This window comes from Mixophyes fleayi, chromosome 4 (genome assembly GCF_038048845.1).
Source record: "Mixophyes fleayi isolate aMixFle1 chromosome 4, aMixFle1.hap1, whole genome shotgun sequence".
Taxonomy (NCBI): domain Eukaryota; kingdom Metazoa; phylum Chordata; class Amphibia; order Anura; family Limnodynastidae; genus Mixophyes; species Mixophyes fleayi.
Window position 1 is genome coordinate 90,056,924 of NC_134405.1, and position 22,604 is coordinate 90,079,527.

General features: G+C 40.3%; 1 protein-coding gene across 1 annotated transcript in view; it reads right to left on the bottom strand.

Annotated features, from left to right (window-relative positions):
* Positions 1-4,539: 4,539 nt before the first annotated feature.
* The window catches only part of SLCO3A1 (solute carrier organic anion transporter family member 3A1), a 240,235-nt gene continuing 222,170 nt past the window's right edge, over positions 4,540-22,604 (bottom strand). Inside the window, exon 10 of the mRNA XM_075207720.1 lies at positions 4,540-10,216. Within this exon, the coding sequence (XP_075063821.1) occupies positions 9,837-10,216 (380 nt within the window). The 3' untranslated portion in view covers positions 4,540-9,836. The remainder of the gene's footprint in view (positions 10,217-22,604) is intronic.

Below are 22,604 nucleotides of genomic sequence, written 5' to 3' on the forward strand. Positions count from 1 at the left end.
GAAGAGGGGTGTAAGTGCTAGAATCACAGAAGTCTGATAGGACTAGATGCGTGAGCATGGACATGGGCAGAGTGATTAGTTAGATACACTACACAAACTCTGCATCAGCCTCATCACCCCTATGTTTACAGAAAGCAAACGGAGGCTTCAAAGCAAAAATAAAACTCCTTCCCTACAGTCAAACATTTGGGTTGATGTGCGTCTTGAACATGCGCATGGCATCATGAAATCTGGTGATTACTAGGCCATTTTGCAGCACAATGTTGAAGTCAGTGTCAGAAAGCTGGCTCTCAGTCAGAGGTCATGGGTCTTCCATCAGGACAATAACTGCAACCATCAAGCACCCAGCAATGGTTCAAGACAAGACCCTGGACTGTTTTGAAGTGGCCAACAATGAATTCATATCTAACTCCTATAGAACACCTGTGGAGAGATCTGAAAACAGCAGTTGGGAGAAGACAAGCTGCAAAACTGGGAGAACTGGAGCAGTTTGCACAAGAATAGTGGATCAAACTGTCAGTAGAGAGACGCAGGAAGTTCATACAGGGCTATAGGAAGCAGTTGATTGCAGTTAATTTGATCAAAGGCTGTGCTACCAAATATTAAGTTTAAGGTGTTAATAGTTTTGTCAATGCCATATCTTTTCATTTTCTGAAAAAAAGACATACAGTATTATATTCAGAATAAAAAAGTTCTGTAATTTTAACAGAGAAAGAAACGTGGATATAAAATACTGCTATTAATTTCAACCTATGTTTAGAGAAAATTGAGAGCTATTTGTGCAAGGGTGTCAATATTTTTGGTCATCACTACATGTAACGGTGTAGAAAAAGCTATTGAATATTGCAGTGTGTATGGTTTAAGTTCCTTTTATGCCTCACTAGAGATTGTGGTGCTATTAAATTTCCTCTTACATGTTCTCTCAGTCACACTTTCTCTGTTTAAAGCTATGCAACATGAAACAGCAAATACACTCATCTGATCCAGTTAATTTTACCTCAACAAAAAGAAAAACAAGTGCAAAACATTTCTCCCCCCTTGTAAAAAAAAACAAAGAATAACCAAGCAGAGTCTGTCATTTTTTTCTACAGCAGTTAAGAAATGAAAATATATGCTTAATATTAATGGACAACACCATCTTATGTTACCTGCAAACAGCTTTAAACAGTTTCGTCAATTACGATTGAACACCTATCCAGAAATACTTTTGTTACTCATTGCACAAAGCACACTCCAACACCCCCAAGGTAGTAGCTAGCAATTATAGTGTTACACTATGGTATTTTCCTTGTCTCAGTGTTTTATTGTATAGTGCAGCAGGGGAGGGAAGGCAAGGGAAAACAGATGTTGTCCTATTGGCCATTCTTGTTTTTACAGATGAGATGTAACATTGAGAGATGTGTGGAACGCACTTTGGTACAGCCATTGATGTACAGTCACTGCATATAGCACCTACTGACTGTGTGGCAATTATATTAAACTCAATTGCACATGCCAACAGTAAAATAGCAGATTTTTTCTAAAAGGCCTTAAAAGAGAAACTAGTAATAGCCATGATGATCATGCAGGAAGATGCAATGGCCAGTTTACAATGGGCTTCCACCTCTGTATATACCTCCCAAAATTCACAATTTGGAGATTGCGACATTATAGGCAACTCCCTGATCTAACCCAAATCCTGATTTGTCAAGGACCTCTCTTTAATTACATAGTTTCTCCTGTTTTAGCAGTGCAAATTTGGACTGTGCTGTTGATATCTGACCTATCAAATCCCTACTTCGATGACCCTTAGCTCCATCCGTTATTATGAAGACCTTTTTGGTTGCAGAATGGGACTATGCTACCTAAATCGTGACTGTTGGTAGGTATGGAGGGAAGATGCTGCTGTATCATATACTTGTACTCATTTCCAGGGCCAAAATGATCCACCGGTCCCTGTAAAGCAGTATGGGCAGCACGGTGGCTAAGTGGTTAGCACTTCTGCATCACAGCACTGGGGTCATGAGTTTGATTCCCGATCATGACCATATCTGTGTGGGGTTTGTATGTTCTCCCTGTGTTTGCGTGGGTTTCCTCCATGTGCTCTGGTTTCCTCCCACACTCCAAAAACATACTAGTAGGTTAATTGGCTGCTATCAAAATTGACCCTAGTCTCTTTCTGTCTGTGTATGTTAGGGAATTTAGACTGTAAGCTCCAATGGGGCAAGGACTGATGTGAATGAGTTCTCTGTACAGCGCTGCGGAATCAGTGGCACTATATAAATAAATGATGATGATCTTTACAAAAAAAATAAAATTATGTTCATTTCATTCAAATGTCTGGATCAAATGGTAAGTTTTATATACTGTTCTCAGTACAGGCTATATTGTTCTATAACTTTGTACTTTTTTTTAAAAAAAAGTCATATATACTGATATATACGGTTATTATAGATGGTTCCCTTTAAATAAAAGGCACACATAGGGCCTCATTTAGAGTCGGACGCAAAGTCCATTTCAGGCGCATCCTGCACATTTCCACTGACGGGCATGCGCAGTAAGCAACAGTTCCCTGCAGTTCCGTCAGCTTTTCAGATCCAGTGTACACTTGCGAAAGCATGTGTCTCAGTACAAGGGAAAGGGCGGAACATGGAGTTATGTAGGTGTGACCATGAATAATTCAGATACTCGCAAAAACCACCCTAGTCTGATCAAGACGCAGGCGGAACACACGTCAAAAAAGACAGAAAAAGTGCGGCAGGAAATAGGTGGCGCAAGTAGTTAGCTAGCTGTGGAACTGGTTCGCAGCTTGGTACGATATTACAAGTGGGACGCAACTGGAGTTGCATGCCACTCATAATACCCTACCAAGCTGCAGAACACTCCCACTCCTGCTCTTTCATGTACATCTTAGACGCACATTGCGTCCGACTCTAAATGAGGCCCATAGTGCCCTTCTCAAATCAATGCAGCTTCAGACTCTTTTCGCATGTCAGAATAATCCAAGATATAACAGTTATTGCTTGAACTTTGTGGTAGTGAAAATAAGCTACATGAAAGGTGCATAAGTGGGGAGAGATTTACATAAGGTTTGTAAATGTTGTAAATAAAGTTTCCTTCTAAGCAAGTAGAAGCTAGGAGACACAGTGACAAAGCCATTAACCCCGAGGTAGATGCTTCATGCATTCTTAGATAATCTGTGGCCCACCAGCTGTACTGCATCTCCCAACAACCAGTTGGTGGCAGATTATATTGGCAGAAGTTCAGCAGCAGCTGCAGAGCTACAAGTCGCCTAGTCCTGTTTTTAACGTGTCCAGAACATTGTTTGCCAAAAGAAAAGGAACATAACCGCATACAGAAAAGGATCTTTTTTTATTCTACCATTAACCCTTTTTTTTAGATTAACTTTAGTCTTTGGAGCCTCCCTTGCTAAATAAACCAGCAGATATAGAAATATTTTTTTTTAAACGTCCCTAACATATTTTTTTTTTCACCCTTACTTCTGTGCAATTCCTTAATTAAAAAGGAAAACAAATTTCTCTTTGTGTAATGGTGCTATATAGTGTAGCATTACAAGTGCAAAGATTATTCCAGTTTATTATTCTTCTATGAAAAATTTAGACAGTCACATAAATGTGTCTTTTAGACGTGGGACAAGGCTTATTTAATATATTTATACTGAACTAATTTAACGCGTGTCTTGGGATGGGCGATGTGGGCTGCAGTGACAGTGCAGAAGATGTAGGGCAGAAATCTTCAAAGCTATAACTCAGCTGAGACCATGTCTCAGATTTTTATGAGTTCATTTGAGGTTATTTCTTAATTTAGGCTGCAGCAGTTTCGAGTGAATGTTTTAAATGTGAGGATATACTCTGTTTTGCTACTTTTAAGGGCCACATTGTCTACAGCTTCTTTAGGAACTTCACGGGAGTATACAATTATGTAATTTCTTTTAAAGGCTGTGTCTAAGTCTGTGTAAGCAACATGTTTGTAGCCATGACCCTGAAACACTTGGAATGAGCAGTACAAGGTGACTTTCCAACTTACATTGCACTACAAGTCCCAGCAGACCTATGATAAAAAAAAAGTATCATAATATATCCATATTCAATATATGTCGTTCTAATTTTGAACAACGTATTGTAGAAACAACGTCAAATTGCACTGCGATGAAATAATTGATTAACTATCCTCCAACATGTTTTAGTGTACTTGTCTTTGATCCATCCGATTTGATGTATGTATTCAAGCAAGCCACACCCATATGAAGGGTTCAACAATGGAATGTATAGCAGTTGGTATGAGCAAAACGCACCTAGATATGAGAAACCCTCTATAATAGCTATTTGGGTTTTGTTTAAACTGTATTATAAAATAATACAAAGTAAACAAATATATTACTTTTGTCACCTATAATTTTACAAATCTTCAAGAAAATATATGCTCCTTTCAATGAAGCCGAGTTTTTAAACATGAAATGTATCAGACATATGAAATGATTACAAAATAAATATTGTATTTTAAGACATATAAAAACATTTTGCAAATAAAAGTGTCAAGTCAAACAAAAAACAAAAATAAACATTGGCTGTGATTTGTTTTGTGAAAAGTACAAAATATAACTTGTTATGCCAGTGAGTCAAATTCCTATCTTATTATTCTTTATACACCTGAAAATCGCAGGTCTTCTATATACAAGACAGCCTGAAAACGTTTAGATGAGGAACATTTTGTTCACATACAAATGTGCCAATCAAATGCATCAAGAAACAACTTCAATCACACTTGTTTTTCCACTGTAAAAATAGATCATTTCAAGGTACAATTATTGTGATTTGGATCTGTCCATTTGCAAAAAAAAACCTAACCAAGCAAAAATCAGCAGATTTTATCAATCATCTGTGAATTGCTTCCACTATACAGGACAGCTGCTAACAAGCACGCAATAAACAAACTTTACCAATCACATCTGACAAAAAATAAAAATGCATTATTGCTATTTTCCGCAGAAGACTTTCTTTCTGGGTCCAGTCGTACATTTATAATAACTTCAAAATACATAATATTTGCCAATTGGAGTAATCTACTAAAATAATTCTGAGTATAGCTAACCAACAAAATAATTTCTGAATTCAACAGGTGAGTTGTTATACTAGAGCTTTGGCTAGTCGAAAAAAAGAACTCAGTTTATTTTTATAGCATTCACTATTAGTATATTTTCTGCTGCCTTATGGTAAAAATAAAGAACACAGTAATGCTGTTTTTGCACAGCTAGTGATATTTATCACGTACGTTTGAAAAGACAGTGGTCTGGTTAGTTCCAACTTCACAGTCCTCAAACCACTAATACATTTTATTTAAAGAATTAAATCTTACTGCTTCACAAGACAGCAGAAAGTCTGCAAACTCTCTTATGCAATAGGGACTATACATTTAAAACAAAAGTGGATACACATCAGTTTGAAGCTCAGAAACAAAAAAACAGAGAGTAATCATCTACTAGTCTGAGTCAAGTCAAACCTAGTTGCAGTTAAGATCACCCCTGAAAATACACTACTCTGTCCTAAGTGTAGAAATATTGTTTCTCATACCACCAATGCCATTCTTTCTTCATTCATTTATAATTATTGTCAGCCACCTAAGTAATGCTTAGCAGAGCAGCCATTTCACTTAAATGCAGATATGAATTAAGGTAGTATGAAAAAAAAATGTAGCCCTATCATCCCAACAAAAACATACAGAGATCTTCAAAATATCAAATAGAAATTAAAACTGTATGGGTCGTTTCTGAAGCTGCAAAAATGCAGATGAGTAGCACATAAAATGTGTTTATCTGACCACTAGCTACATATTGCAGAGTCCACTTTCTGATCTGGGAAGTGCCTCAATGGAAATGATTTGCATGACAAGGCTGCAGGCGGTGATTGGAATGAGCACTTCAAATGCCTTCCTACTATTACTTTTGGAGCAGCCCTTTAATTAATTGCAGCTGTTACATTTCCAAAAATACTGCTCATCTGAGCTTCATTCGTTCTCTAAAATAAGTCTTAAGTCATGAGAGGAAGGGGACATTGGGACTGTCTTTACTTGCAGGCACAGCAATTTCCTACTCCTAGCAGCATTCAGCAAGGAATGTCTGATCTGTCCTCTTTGCAAACCGCGCAATCGCCGAGATGCTGCTATATGCCCGACTGTATTAGTGGGTACAATAATGTAAAATTGGCGAGGCTGAAGGTTTGCAGCCTCAAAAGTTACCTTTTGCATGTTGTAGAAAGTATATCATTTAGTCAGTTTGCACATAATGACACAGCCATTGAAGAGGAAATCTCAGTAACCCCCTACCCCCATCTAGCAGTACTGCAGGGGTCTGATGCATGGAATCTCTGTTTTTGGTAGTGATTCAGGGTCACTATGACTGTCACAGTGACAATCACTGGGGTCTGTGAAAATGGAACAAAGGTCTATACAATAGGGACTGTACAAAGGGCACTGGGGAAGAGTATTACAGTCTGTAAAAATGCACTGTGGTTTGTGCAAATTATTGAGGTTTGTGCATTGCGAAATGTGCAATAAAGTCTGTACACTGGTGTGTGTAAAATGAAAATTCGTTGTTCAAATGGCACTGGGGTGTGCACTACAGCCTGTACAATTAGGTTTCAGTAAATAGCCCTAGGTTACATAATAATAGCTATGCAATGGGCTGCATGTAAATTTAAGTTTGGCATATTATGGGTACAACCATGCTGTGGCTCTCATGCACAAGAAATGATGGCTAAACCTGGGTCATCCTGCTTTAGGTTTTTTCTTTATACTGTGCTGTCATTCTGTAATAGGGCGGGGTTGTCAAGGTAACAGGGCACCGTTAAGTACAAAATGTTTGTTGAGAAAGCATCATGAAACCAGAAACAGATTGTGCTTCACGTATTAAAGAATCACATACTATTTACTTGCACTGCATTCAAAATCCAGTTTCTAGTAAGGATCTTTTTTTGGTATTGGGCACGTATTGTTCAAATTGTTATCAGTGCTCAAAGGGATCCAGTTATGCCCACTGCAGCTTGAACCCAAAGCAAGTTTATTACTGCATACACTCAGGAGTACATGCACCAATAATCTGGATTTTTTATATATAAATACTTGCCTACTCTCCTGTAATGTCCACGAGACTCCCAGATTTCGTGGAGTCCTCCCGGACTCTTTTCAAACCCAACCACTCTCCCGGTTCCTACTTCACTTTCCTCTGCAGTGGCTGGGCAGGGCCTAGACAATGCAAATTTGATGGCCCCACCTTCACTATGCTATGATGCAAATTGCATTGCTTGGCACATTGCTTTGCAGTGGGGAGGGTTTGTGATAACACAAATCATGTGGTCACACTCCCCGTCTAAGTATGATATATAATGAGAAACGTAATGTGCCTTCCCCTGAAGTCCTCATGCACACCAGAGGCAACGGGATAGGGATGTGAGTGAGGAGTGACTCAGGGCCACTCTGACTGTCAGGGACAATGACAGTTCTAGCAGCTTTGAGCCGCTCCTCACGCAGATATTTGCGGTATCCCAAGGCAAAGAAAGACAGAGGCTGCAACTTTTTTCTCAGTATTTTTTCCTCCCACAGCAATCAGTGTGCTTCTGATGGCTAACATCTCCCCCAGTGTATCTCCCCTCTCTCCTTTCCTCCCACTTCAGAGACTGAAGTGAGTTGGTGTGGTTAAGAATTGTCCCTGAATTGATCCACCATTCTAACTGCACAGCAGGTAAGTTTTTTCTTTGGCAGCTGGTGGGAGTATTAATGTCATGTGGTTCTGATATTAAAATAGTGGTTTGTGTGGGTAGTAATATTATGTTGGGGCTGGTGGGGGCAATTAATGTAATGTGGGGTCTGTTTATTAAATGGCAATTTAATGTCATGCTGGTTGTGGAGAAGGAGGCCTAATTACTGAATATGGGTGCTATTAATTTAATGTCAGGACTGGTTGGGGGAAAATCGGCATTTATTAAATGGGAATGCTATTAATTTATTTTAGAGCTGGTTGGGGGAAGGAGGCCTATTATTAAAGAAATAATGCTATTAATTCAATGTCGGGCTGGTTGGAAGGAGGAAGGCTTAGAATGGTCACTCATTGCTCAGTGTTGCAGGAGGTGAACAGTACCTATTTTCCAAACTGGGCCCCAACATTCCAGGTTCTGAGCAGCAACTGCGCTTAACACACCAGCAGCAGCTACAGGCAGTAAAGGTGCAAGAACAGGCAGAAGAAAGCAGCACGGGGTTGGAGAAAAGTCCATGCCTCCTCCAACAGTGCACTTCAGATTGGTGGCAGCCTCTACTCCCACAAATATTGAAGGGGGCAGTGTTTATTCGAGGAACGTGCCAAGAGCACTAAAATGCATAGTCATTGCTCTGACCAGTACGGTTTGCTTCTAAAAACCGAAGAGAAATCTGGAGAAATGTGAAGATAGGCTACATTGAATGACTGTCAATGCAGCTAACTGGATTAGCCACAGTTGTCAAATCAGGAGAGTCTGCCAGCAAAAGATAGGATGAGATATATGAATAGAAAAGGAAGTGTTTGTGAAACATATATGATATACCTGTAAAACTACAAAATGTTTTACTGTGTATTGATCTGGATACACCAAACACAATCTTGACCAAGTTACACAGTTAAGGAGATGGCTGCGATCCTTATTTTGTTGCAACTTTGTACATGTAAAGCAGTGGTGGATGGAGAAACTAGATAACTTTACATGTGCAATTTCCCATTATCACAGTCCCATTCATGTACATACACTTGGGAACGTTTATAAATACTGGTGCACAGGTTATGTGCAAACAAGGTATTGTAACCCATAGCAACCAATCAGATGTTTACTTTCGTTTTCTAAACTACACTAGAAAAATGTTGGTTAAATTCGGATTAGTTTTATAAAGGCCCGACACTGCTTTAATCTCTGTCATTAGAGGATCAGCGGTCTCAACCAAATACCATAGAAACTGTAAATACATATGAACTATGACTCAAAGTTACCTAATAATAGAAAGTGCTTAGATGGACATCAAATGGTTGTGTGTACATTGTGAGAGCATTAGCTCCAAAAAATGTACATTCATACCGAGTATTAAAGGTAACTCTTCAGTAAGGAATGAAGCTGTCTCCATTGTTGGGAAGATTTTCTCTCAATAAATTATACTTTAACAAGCCTCAAATCTTCCAGGACAAAGGGAAGCCAGAGTCACACTCTATTGAACAGAGAGCCATGAACCGTTACCGAGATCGTTAATGGGATAGAAACCTTAATGACAGTACAGGGTTACATTTCAATCAATGGTCTGGCAAAAAAAAGAGAAAACTAAAGAAAAAACAAACTGGATCTGTCCATGTGTTGAAAGTCATTAGGTTGATTAGGATTTATTAAAGCCTAGATCTTTCTGCCATTCACAGCGATAGGAGGGCTGATTTTTGAAGTGTATTCATAGTGTGCTTTTAGCCATTAACCAGCAAATGGGATGCGCTTGTATCAATTAAAACATAGCATTGCGTGGTATCACTAAATTCTACACTGGAATTTGCCAGCTTTATTTAGTTTCTCAACCACTGTTTTGAGTCTGTAGTGCTCTACATTAAAAACAAGCCGTGCAGCTTGTTGCAGTATCCATCCTGCTGGAAGATCTGATCATGCCTGAGAACTAACAGCTTCATCTCTTTCATTTCTTCCAAAAGACCATTCTGAAGTTCAGTAAACCAAGTACTGTCCAGGGTCCAACCGAAAGAAAGAAATTATATATATTATTTTCCCTTTAAAAAATAAATAATATCTCTCGTGGACAATAGTTAGAGGCAGTCCACCAATCTTTTACTATAAAACAGATTCCATGTTTTCACACCATTCGTGGTCTTCGAGGTTATAGATGAATTTTGTCCTGTTAGTTTTATTTTGGGAAATAGAGTCTCGGCCAAGGTTATCTAAGGTCAACGTTGACGCAAAATATTCACTTGTACTGAGCCCTCCCTCGTGGTTTTTTATGTATCTCTTATAGTTCTTCCTCAGGCATTGCCATGTCGTGGTGTAAAGGATAAATGCTAAGGATTTCAGAGTTATAGCAATGCTGACATAAAGGTATCTGTATGCCACATTGTCATACAGCGCACAGGCTCCCTGCTCCCCGCAAAATGTGCTCCAGAACAGACAGGTTGAATCGATTCCAGCTCCAAATATCAGCGGTGGAGGAATAAAGCCTGCAAGAAAGAAAAAGTTTATGAGTTTATTTCAGATTTTTATTGTACAATATCTAGTACCCAATTTAGCCAGACATGGCCTTCTGTTAGTAGCATATTGAAACAAGTATCTATATATTTTATGGGGCAGATTGAATTTGGCGCAAGGTGTCACAATGGGTCCCTGGAACAATCCAACGTTATTGCTCAAATCTACGCTCATTTTCCCTTGCATCCAATAGAGATGCAAGGAGAAAATGAGCGAGAATTGGCCGGCAATATGTGCAGATGGACATCAAGGCGATGTCCGGCATCGCCTCGTGGCCAATTGAATCTGCCTCTATAAATGTTACTTAACAGAAAGGTAAACATAGTGGAAAAAACATATTTAAGATCTGATGCAGATATAGGTTCCAAGAAAGCACCCATATTAATTACACAATATCCAAACAAAATCTGTCTGTCATGCTGGATGGATCGGTGCAGTTTGATGGTATGGGAAATGTGTAAGTGGTGGTAGGAGAATCTTTATTTTGTCATTATTATTTTATCGATACTTTTTGTTTGCTTTTTGTTTTCACTGGGTGGGGTCACAGATATGTAGGAAGGACTTTATCTTCCCTGCTCCTCCACCATGTTGTACCACTGTTCTACGGATATATAATGCTATACTGTTATATCAGTGTCAGCAAGGTAACATTAGAAGGATGCATTGGGAACCAGAGACTTTCATTAATAACTTCGTTCCAGCAGCAGCGTGAAAACACGCTGCACAGATCCATTTCCGCAAGTGTCATATCTAATCCCTGTCAGTGCAAAGTGTCACCTGACAGGATGTAGGTAAACAATTGTTAGCAGAGGTGCTTCTCTATCTTACAACACTACAAGCCAGCGTAGGCGGCCATGTGACAGGCTAGTTCTGCTGCTCTGTAGGAATACACTGTCAGAATTGGTGAATTCATAAGCAGTAGTAGGGCACATGTTTGTCATATCATATTTGCAATAGGAGGACGAGGATTGTAATAGGAGGAGGAAAGGATTGCACAGTTCTACTTTAGTTCTTACAGCACATAACGTTTTGTGCATTTGGAAAAACAATATTAAAATAAAAATTGCTTCCAGTTTAAAATTTGGTATTTATGTGTTTACAGCATTTTGAGTACTAAAGTGAGTTATTATACGGTGGCTCTTTGAAAGTGTCTTAACATGTTCTACAGCAAACAACGCTAAATGTCAGATTTGTACAAGTCATTAATCTGGTGTATTAGTAACAGGTCCTGATTTTTAATCAAGTAGAGAGAGTGACTGTCCTGGGCCCCCAGCCTACAAGGGGCCCTTGAACCAAGATTTACCCTATATTTGCCCACTCCCCTCTCTGGGAGACTCGCAAATTCCTGGTAGGTCTCTTCTGTGCTCCCCGGGAGAGCAGGCCATTCTCCCGCATCATGCCCACTTCGCTGTGAATCGCCTCATTGCCTCGCAAGGCAAAAATTATGCGATTCGCCTTGCCTTCTGTTCTCACACTTCCCCTCCCCTCTGGGGAAGTTTGTAAGGATGATTATCCTGGATCCAAAATCATCTATGGCCTGATTCATTAAGGATCTTAACTTAAGAAACTTCTTATTTCAGTCTCCTGGACAAAACCATGTTACAATACAAGGGGTGTAAATTAGTATTCTGTTTTGCACATAAGTTAAATACTGACTGTTTTTTCATGTAGCACACAAATACTTGATAGCTTATTTGTACACTGAAATTTAAAGTTGATATTTGTGTGCTACATGAAAAAACAGTCAGTATTTAACTTCTGTGCAAAACAGAATACTAATTTGCACCCCTTGTATTGTAACATGGTTTTGTCCAGGAGACTGAAATAAGAAGTTTCTTAAGTTAAGATCCTTAATGAATCAGGCCCCTAGTGTTATGTGTTATATGGTTTTAGTCATCGTGGCATGGAAATTTAGAAGTGGCAACATGGAAAATGTAAGATAATGGAATTAGATATTATTGTAATGAAAGCAGAAGGAAAAGTGGCAGTACAGCAAACCACTGTATACCAGCCCACTTCAACCAATGGTGTTAGTCTATTATAGTGTTTTGATTTTTGTGATTTAATAATTTCTTTCACAAAATGTTGACACTTAATTTTTGGTGAAGTGAAAAGTTCTGGGACACAGCTTTAAACACCTTTGTTTCTAAATCTGAGCAGTAGTGTCATACAGTAATAGTAACAACATTAATAATCCAGATGTAACTAGATTTGCAAACTGATGATGTCCTTGTGTGCATGTGCAAGTGTAAAACACAAAAGTAGACAAAACAATGTCCAAACATGTAAAAGTGGTTTAAGCCCTTCAATGTTGTCCATTCCTGTCCTAAATTGCCAAAGTGTTTTTAACCCACTGAAAAAACAGTGACCTCAGGAAATGATCGTGCAGATCACACGATAAATGACCATTTGGTAAGATATTGCATTAGTGTGTACTCTCCTACGATCATGTTTTATCGCACCAAAGCACATTGTATCGTTTGATTTGGTTTTATTAACTTGCTATAAACCACAATCAGTGATGGAATGATGTCGGGCAAATGTGGAAGTCCGTATGCACTCATGACCAGCAGTGTAGTTAGCTCTCTATACTGAGTGGAGAGTCACGATCTTTTCAGCAGATGGGTATGACAGATGTAGAGTACAGATCTGAAGGTAAATCTTGTAGGTGTGTACACATGAATCTGCTCATCGGGGCTTTCAATCATTACAGAAATCACATATTTTTCTGTAGTGTGTACCCAGCTATAATCTTGACAGGGCTGTAGGTAACTAACTTCCCAGAAGCTTTTGCAATTACTGCAGAAGTTCAGCTAGATCATCTTATTAAAGCCGTTCTGCCTCTGGCTCAGCATAGTAACCTAGAAGGAAGCTGGTGAGGACTATGCTCAGTTGTATGCAATGTACTATCCTTATCATCATATAGAAAGATCACACTCTTATCTAAAATAAATTGTTGTCACTACTATACACCCTGAAATAGTAAACATGCTGTTTCCATTTATTTATCAACAGAGCATATTTTGCCTTTAGCTATGAAACTATATATAGTACATTGTCAGCAATTCAGAATAAAGCACAGATAGCCTCCGGGAGCTCCGTAAGACAGACATTTCAGGCTAAGAAAATTGATTGAATTCCTTTGGTCATGAAGGAACTAAATTCAGTTCATAATCTGCTAAACATGGGAGGGTCCCCAGAGTACATTTGTGAAGCTGGAAGTAGGTGACCTAGTTGTCATAAATGCCAGATACGGTAGCTAGTCGTGGTGTCCTGTCTGCCATGTCTCATTAATATTCAGCACATCTTTGTGATTTACATTCAGTCTCACTAATTTCTACCTTCAACATTCATACCGAGACTGCATATTAAAAGCGCCACTTTCTCACTATGTTGCACAAAATCCCAAAACCCTCACACAATTGGATTTTTGGACACATACATCGATCGGTATGTGTGTTTCTCTCATTATTCTATGTGTATATAATAACTTAGATACAGTATGTCCCACTGGGGTTAAATTACCATCCTTCTGAGAACATAACTCAAACTTCCAAAATGGATTCATGAGTGCAACCTGTTGGGTTAAAAAAATCTGTTAAAACTGTATCAGAACTGAAGATACTTTAGTTAAGGTTGTGATCATGGAGGTATATATTTTACAAACACAGCAGACTGACAGAAAGATGCCCCAACCCAGGGCCTGATCAACCACTAGGCTGATCAGGCTTCAGCCTGGGGCGCTGGGCCCCGGGGGGCGCGACACTGCCGGTATTTTTTTTCCTTTCATTCATTTTTTTTCGCGGTGGGGGAGGGGGGTTGCCGCGAGGGGGGAAGGGGTGTGGAGGTCTCGACGATCAAAAGCATTGGTGGTCAGTGGTCAGCAACAGGCAGCCAATCGCTAGGCTGCCTGTTGCTGTGCAGCAGACAGGAAGCAGGAAGTCTTCACTTCCTGTCTGCTGATCTGAGGAGCGAGGAGCGATGCTGGCCAGCACAAGTCAACTACAGGAATGTGAAGGGGGGAACTGCCCTGCATATCTATAGAGAGGGGGGTAGGGATTGCCCTACATATCTATAGGGAGGGGAGGGACTGCCCTGCATATCTATAGGGAGGGGGACTGCCCTGAATATCTATAGGGAGGAGGGGGGGACTGCCCTGCACATCTATAGGTAGGGGGGGGACTGCCCTGCATATCTATAGGGGGGACGACGACTGCCCTGCATATCTATAGGGGGGGGGGGGACTGCCCTGCATATCTATAGGGAGGGGGAAGAACTGCCCTGCATATCTTCCAGGAAGGGGGGAACTGCCCTTCATATCTATAGGGAGGGGGGAAGAACTGCCCTGCATATCTATAGGAAGTGGTCAGCAACAGGCAGCCAATCGCTAGGCTGCCTGTTGCTGTGCAGCAGACAGGAAGCAGGAAGTCTTCACTTCCTGTCTGCTGATCTGAGGAGCGAGGAGCGATGCTGGCCAGCACAAGTCAACTACAGGTAAGTGAAGGGGGGGGAACTGCCCTGCATATCTATAGAGAGGGGGGTAGGGATTGCCCTACATATCTATAGGGAGGGGAGGGACTGCCCTGCATATCTATAGGGAGGGGGACTGCCCTGCATATCTATAGGGAGGAGGGGGGGACTGCCCTGCATATCTATAGGTAGGGGGGGGACTGCCCTGCATATCTAAAGGGGGGACGACGACTGCCCTGCATATCTATAGGGATGGGGGGGACTGCCCTGCATATCTATGGGGGGGACTGCCCTGCATATCTATAGGGAGGGGGGAAGAACTGCCCTTCATATCTATAGGGAGGGGGGAAGAACTGCCCTGCATATCTATAGGAAGGGGGGGGAACTGCCCTGCATATCTATAGGGAGGGGGGGGGAACTGCCCCGCATATCTATAGAGAGAGGGGGGGGGAACTGCCCTGCATATCTATAGCTGCAGCCGTATTAGCCTAGGGCGGCCAGAACCCTTAATCAGGCCCTGCCCCAACCTGCCACTTGTAACCACCTGTAAAATTGAATAGCTGTTAAAAGAGAACAATAGCTTGGTCCACTTGAACTCAGCTACATAACAAACCCAAATCCAATGACAACAGTCACATGTTATATAACAAGGCGTGTGTGTGTGTGTCTGTGTATTGTCTGTAACCTGTAAGTAATACTTACAGGTTACACTTTTAAAGCATTTCAGATTACATTATAAAACTTTACTCCTATATGGAAAACCTTTTGTCTTAGGAGAATAAATATTAACATGGAAGTTCTGTAATAAAACTGGCTATAAATTGCACCAGTGGTCAAAGTGGAAATGTAGATGTGGCAGTATGGAAAACGTATATGGATGGAAGTTGATAAGTTTACAATGAAGGCAGTAGGAGGAGTAGCGGTTTTGCATACCACCATTTACCAGCCCACTTCAACACTATCTCAAAACACAGATGTAACGCTGTGGAGTCGGGCTTAACTGATCTTCTAAAATTCCCGATGGTCACTTGCAAAAAGCTTAGGCACCTTTAAACCTTTCAATATAGTTATTGCCCGGCAACAAATTGACTTGACATAGAATTGTATATTTACATCCCAAGGAGTCATTAGTATAACTGTAATGGGTATTAACGGAATGAACAATAATTTACTTTCAATCCTGCTGTTGAAAAGTAATATTCAAGCTTGTAAAACTATTACTGTGTATCATTATGTTTTCCTATTTGGTCTTGGAAACACATGTAAAATTATTGCTCAATTATTATAATTGCAAACATCACCCACAGTGAAGCATAGATGACTTATAAATCATAAAATAAACCTTGTGATCTGTTAACGGCCCCAGTGTTATTTTGTATTCTTTATTTTTTTTGTTAGCTAAACCTAATCTGCTTTGAGATGCATGAGAACACTACTCTATAAATTTAGCATGGTATTTAAAGTGCCAGCGCTGTTTAAGGTACATTGTACTGAAGAAACTCTTATTTGAAATAAATGAACATATTTCAGCTGTTGAGAAAAGAAATGTTACTGCTGTCCGAGACATTTTAATTTTATAATTTGTCCAATTGGTGGCCTTGTTTTATTTTTTTTAAAAGTTCATTTTGAATAGTTTCAATTTATATATAAAGAAAATTACATTCAACAGAATAATGTGTTTCAGATGGGTGACGTTGCAGACAAATTTTGCAGGAATTTAATGTAAAAAGTGACATCTACATAATTATTGATCCTCGCTTTTTTCGCCATTCGACTGCATGGCCATTCCATACGGTATTTGTAAGTTTGCATTTTGCTGAGATTCTAGCTTATAAATAATGGTGGTGGGCAGCACAGTGGCCTAGTGGTTAGCACTAGTGCTTCGCAGCACTGGGGTCATGAGTTTGATTCCCGACCATGGCCTTATCTGTGTGGAGTTTGTATGTTCTCCCTGTGTTTGCGTGGGTTTCCTCCGGGTGCTCCGGTTTCCTCCCACACTCCAAAAACATACTGGTAGGTTAATTGGCTGCTATTAAAAATTGACCCTAGTCTCTACCTGTCTGTCTGTATATATATGTCTATGTGTGTGTCTATATTAGGGAATTTAGACTGTAAGCTCCAATGGGGCAGGGACTGATGCAAATGAGTTCTCTGTACAGCGCTGCGGAATTAGTGGCGCTATATAAATAAATGATGATGATGATAGGATGATGGTCAATTCAATCTGCTTTGTAGTGTCGTTGGGGTAGGGGTAGGAATAGCATAGGAAAAGACTGCAATAGTAATAAATAGTGCATCTCAAATCCACATTGATTGATTCTGATTTGGTGTACCAGAACAATAGTATTGTTTTTTCCCTCTAGGGGTGTCTGTGGTTAGTCACATATGCAAGTCATCGTCGCTCGGACTGTTATTTTAATGCACTGCCAGTATTGTCTATTCAGGACAGCATAGTCGCAATTCATACAACTGAACTTGATTTGGTGTTGCCAGAACTACTACTGTTATTGGACAGTCATTGCTAACTTTTTAGCACATTCTTTAGATGTATCCTTTGTTTGTTCAATAATTACATTAAATAAACTTGCTGAAATAAAAAAAAGAGTGTGGTAAAATCACAGACCGAAAACTAGGGGTGTGCACCGGCCACTTTTAGTGTTTTGGGTTCTGATTAGCTTGAGGTTTTGGGTTCTGATTTGTTTTGCCAAAACACCCGACGAAAGGTTTTGGCTCTGATTTATTTTAAAAAAAGCAATTTTTTTTTTTTTTTCACTCCTACGCTATTATTAACCTCAATAACATTCAATAACAATCATTTCCACTAATTTCCAGTCTATTCTGAACACCTCACACCTCACAATATTGTTTTTAGGCCAAAAGGTTGCACCGAGGTAGCTGGATGTCTAAGCTAAGCGACACAAGTGGGCGGCACAAACACGTTGCCCATCGTAGGTGGCTGTGTAGGCTTGAATGGCCTTTTTCTGCTCCTCCATCCTCTGCAGCATATAGAGGGTGGAGTTCAAGCGCGTCACTACCTCTTGTTTTTGTTGATGGCAGGGCATGTTCATGCTTTTTTGATGTAGCAGGAACATAATTTAATATCTGATACTAAGATTTCTGGACTGCGTAGTGGAGTGGCCCCGGTACCCAATTTGGTACCAGGGCCACAATACCTCCTTCAACTTGTCTAAATTCCACTGCACAGATGGCGGACACCGGATGCACGTCTAACACCAACATAGCTATTAAGGCCGCAGTTATCCGCTTTGCCATAGGATGACTACTGTCGTACTTCGTGCTCATGGCAAACGACTGTTGGACGGTCACATAATGCCAAAAAAAGAGTTGCAAGATGAAATTGTCCTTGGCCCCTCCCACCCTGATGTTGTTGAAATAGGACATGCGCACTTTAACAAACCAATCATTTCAGCGACAGGGCCTACAAAACTGTGGCTGAAATGATTGGTTTGTTTGGGCCCCCACACAAAAAAAGCTATTCATCTCTCCCTGTACAAACTAAACTGGCTCTACTGAGGCAAGATGTCGTCCTCATCCTCATCCTCTGATTCCTCGCCCCCTTCAGTGTGTACTTCCTCATCCTCACACATTATAAATTCGTCCCCGCTGGACTCCACAACCACAGGTCCCTCTGTAGTATCTGGAGGCCAGTGCTGTACTTGATTGAGGAATTAATAATTCATTTTTATGAACATCATTTTTTCAACGTTTTGCGGAAGCAACCTCCTTCGCCGCTCACTGACCAGGTTCCCCGCTGCACTAAAAACTCTTTCCGAGTACACACTGGAGGGGGGACAACTCAGGTAAAATAGAGCCAGTTTGTACAGGGGCTTCCAAACTGGCTTTTTTTCCTGCCAGTAAGAATATGGACTGTCTGACATGTCTACTTGGATGGTGTCCGCAAAGTAATCCTCCACCATTTTTTCAATTGTGACAGCATCCAATGCAGCGACAGTAGATATGTCTGCAATGGTTGGCAGGTCCTTCAGTCCGGACCAGATGTTCTCAGCATCCCCGCCAGCGAGTCTTTTAGGAAAACTGAGACTGCAGAAACAGTGAACGCAGTAATATAGATTGCAGTTCCTATTTTTTTTGACTGCAGAAACAGTGAACGTAGTAATATAGATTGCAGTTCCTATTTTGTGGACTGCAGAAACAGTGAACGTAGTAATATAGATTGCAGTTCCTATTTTGTGGACTGCAGAAACAGTGAACGTAGTAATATAGATTGCAGTTCCTATTTTTTGGAAATGCAGAAACAGTGAACGTAGTAATATAGATTGCAGTTCCTATTTTTTGGACTGCAGAAACAGTGAACGTAGTAATAGATTGCAGTTCCTATTTTTTGGAAATGCAGAAACAGTGAACGTAGTAATATAGATTGCAGTTCCTATTTTTTGGAAATGCAGAAACAGTGAACGTAGTAATATAGATTGCAGTTCCTATTTTTTGTACTGCAGAAACAGTGAACGTAGTAATATAGATTGCAGTTCCTATTTTTTGGGACTGCAGGAATATATTGCTCTAGAATATTTTTTATACTTTTTAAATTATTTTTTCATTATTTTTTTTTGAATTTTTAGAAGATTTTATTATAATTATAAATTTACTATGGACTTAGCACAAAAAAAATCAGGAGAAAAGCACCACTGGACTCAGCAGGACAGACACTGGCCAAAGCACCACTGGAATCAGCAGGACAGAGCACTGGACAAAGTACAACTGGACTCAGCAGGACAGAGCACTGGACAAAGGACCACTTGACTATAGTAAATTAGTATAACAGAGCACAGGATATCAACCTCCCTCGACAGTGATCGCAGGGAGAATGAAGATGGTGGCCGCGAGCGGGGCATTTATGACATCTGAGTCTCGCGAGATCTGACGCGAGACTTGGATGTCATAGCCTCATTTTGGATTCGTTTGGCGGACGGAAGTACCCGAACAGTGTTTGGATCCCATCGGATCTGCACTGTTCGGGTGGGCTCGGATTTCTCTAATCCCGCTCATCCTTACCAAAAACGAGACTATTAAAGGAAGTCACTGACTTAAATGTATGCAATAAAACTGAAAGGGATGCAGCTGTTGCAGTGGTATCTTAAGCAGGCATAGCAGGAATTCATATACCAATGATAAGGAACAGATGTAACATATGTTAAACTAGCATTCAGCAACATGGCATGACTTCATTCATGCAATGTGTATTGACTCTTTAGGGAAGCACATTGCATTGCATCAAGGTTGATTTCCAAAACGTAATATTTAAATTCCCTGCCATACACTTTTGTAGCACCAGATGGCATCTTGACAGAATCATATTACGCATCTCTGATTAAATAAAAGTACAGAGTGCATACTACACTCACATACAATCTTAAATTAATGAAATGGTAGCATCCGTCATTTTAGTGGAGGTAACTGTCAGTCACTTGCAGAAAAAAAACCTGAAAATAGAAACTGCCAGTGATTGACAATTACCTCCAGTCATAAAACAGATGTTACACTGTCGAATAAAAATAATTATATATGTGTAATAAAATTATTTTAAATTAGTAGCATACTGTACAGCCTGTGGTCCTTAGAGTAGAAACTTTCCCACCCCAATAGTTCCAGTATAAATAACACAGATTTTTAAAATAACTTTAACTGAATAAATAACTCCCCAAAATGACAGTAATGAAAGTACCTGGGAATTTTTACCACCAGTCAATCACAAGTGAATTTCCCAGCTGGTCATTTAGTAGTAGAGGGGAGTCAAAGGAAAATCCCAAGTTTGATCAAGTTGTTTGTAGTGAGCAGGTGGGCCATTTTTTTATGGGGGATTTTCTGGAATCTTGGAGATTTTTTTTTTAAGTTAATGTTTATTGTAAAGTTATTTGTGTATGTGTTTATGTTGGAATTAGAACAAAAGATTACAGAGAAGTAGAGATGAGCGCACTCGGATTTATGAAATCCGAGCCCACCCGAACGTTGCCGATCCGAGGCGGATCGGAGACAGATCCGGGTATTGGCGCCAAATTCAAATCTGAAACTGAGGCTCTGACTCATAATCCCGTTGTCGGATCTCGCGATACTCGGATCCTATAAATTCCCCGCTAGTCGCCGCCATCTTCACTCGGGCATTGATCAGGGTAGAGGGAGGGTGTGTTAGGTGGTCCTCTGTCCTGCTATATCTCGTGCTGTTCAGTTAAGTTCTGTGCTGTTCAGTTAAGTTCTGTGCTGTGCTGTGCTCAGTCCAGTGGTGCTGTGTCCTGTGCTCTGTCCTTCTGAGGTCAGTGGTGCTGCTGGGTCCTGTGCTGTGTCCTGTTCAGTCCAGTGGTGCTGTGTCCTGTGCTCTGTGCTTCTAAGGGCATAGTTATTTCCCCAATATTCCAAAGTGTTTAAAAAAATAAAAAAAAGTTATTTAAAAAAAATACAAAAAACTAATTACATTTTTTTTTAATTACAACAAAATTTGCACAACCAATCCTGCAGTATAAGCCCATTGGTACTGCAATATTACCAAGTTCACACATTCAGCAGTAAAAGTCCAGTGGTTCTGCAATATTACAAAGTTCACACATTCTGCAGTATCAGTCCAGTGGTGCTGTGTCCTGTGCTCTGTCCTGCTGAGTTCAGTAGTGCTGCTGGGTCCTGCGCTGTGTCCTGTTCAGTCCAGTGGTGCTGTGTCCTTTGCTCTGTGCTTCTAAGGGCATAGTTATTTCCCCATTATTCCCAAGTTTTTAAAAAATAAAAAAAAAGTTATATAAAAAATTAAAATAAATTTTTTTTAAAAAAAATAATTATAACCAAATTTGCAAAGCCAATCCAGCAGTATATAAGCCCATTGGTACTGCAATATTACCAAGTTCACACATTCAGCAGTAAAAGTCCAGTGGTACTGCTATTACAAAGTTCACTGATTCAGCAGTGTATAAGTCCAGTGGTACTGCTATTACAAAGTTCACTGATTCAGCAGTATAAGTCCAGTGCTACTCTCCTGTGCCGTATATAATTTTTAAAGGCTTTGCCGAGTGTGTGTGGCTTAGGGGTACGCTCTCTTGTGCTACATATAATGGAAAACCAAAATTTGGAGGATAAAGTAGGGAAAGATCAAGACCCACTTCCTTCTAATGCTGAAGCTGCTGCCACTAGTCATGACATAGACGATGAAATGCCATCAACGTCGTCTGGCAAGCCCGATGCCCAATCTCCTAGTACAGGGCATGTAAAATCCAAAAAGCCCAAGTTCTCAAAAAATAGCAAAAAGAGAAACTTAAAATCATCTGAGGAGAAACGTAAAGTTGGCAATATGCCATTTACGACACGTAGTGGCAAGGAACGGCTTAGGCCCTGGCCCGTGTTCATGACTAGTGGTCCAGCTTCACCCAAGGATCTAAGCCCTCCTCCACCCCCCTACAAAAAATTTAAGAGAGTTATGCTGTCAGCAACAACAACAAAACAGCAAAGAACTCTGCCTTCTAAACAGATGACATCACAAATCCCCAAGGCGAGTCAAAGGGGGTTGTTGGTTGTGAACCCTGACCTTCCCATCACTGTACGGGAAGAGGTGACTCCATCCACCATTTGCAGCACGCCCTCTGCATATGCTGGAAGGATCACCCACAGTCCAGTTACAGATTTGGCTAATGAAGGTGTGAATGTTGTACACTGGGAGGAGGATATTGATGTAGCTGGCACTGAGGAGGATGTTGATGATTATGATGCAGACAGATACCAAATTGCCTTTCTCAATTTCTATTTATATTCTAGATTATATAACGGCTGAAAAGTTTTCTGTTTTACTCCTAGTGGAGAGGGGATCTGATGCAGACAGATACCAAACTGCCTTTGTCCATTTCTTTGTATATTTGAATTTCTAGTTCTACAGTC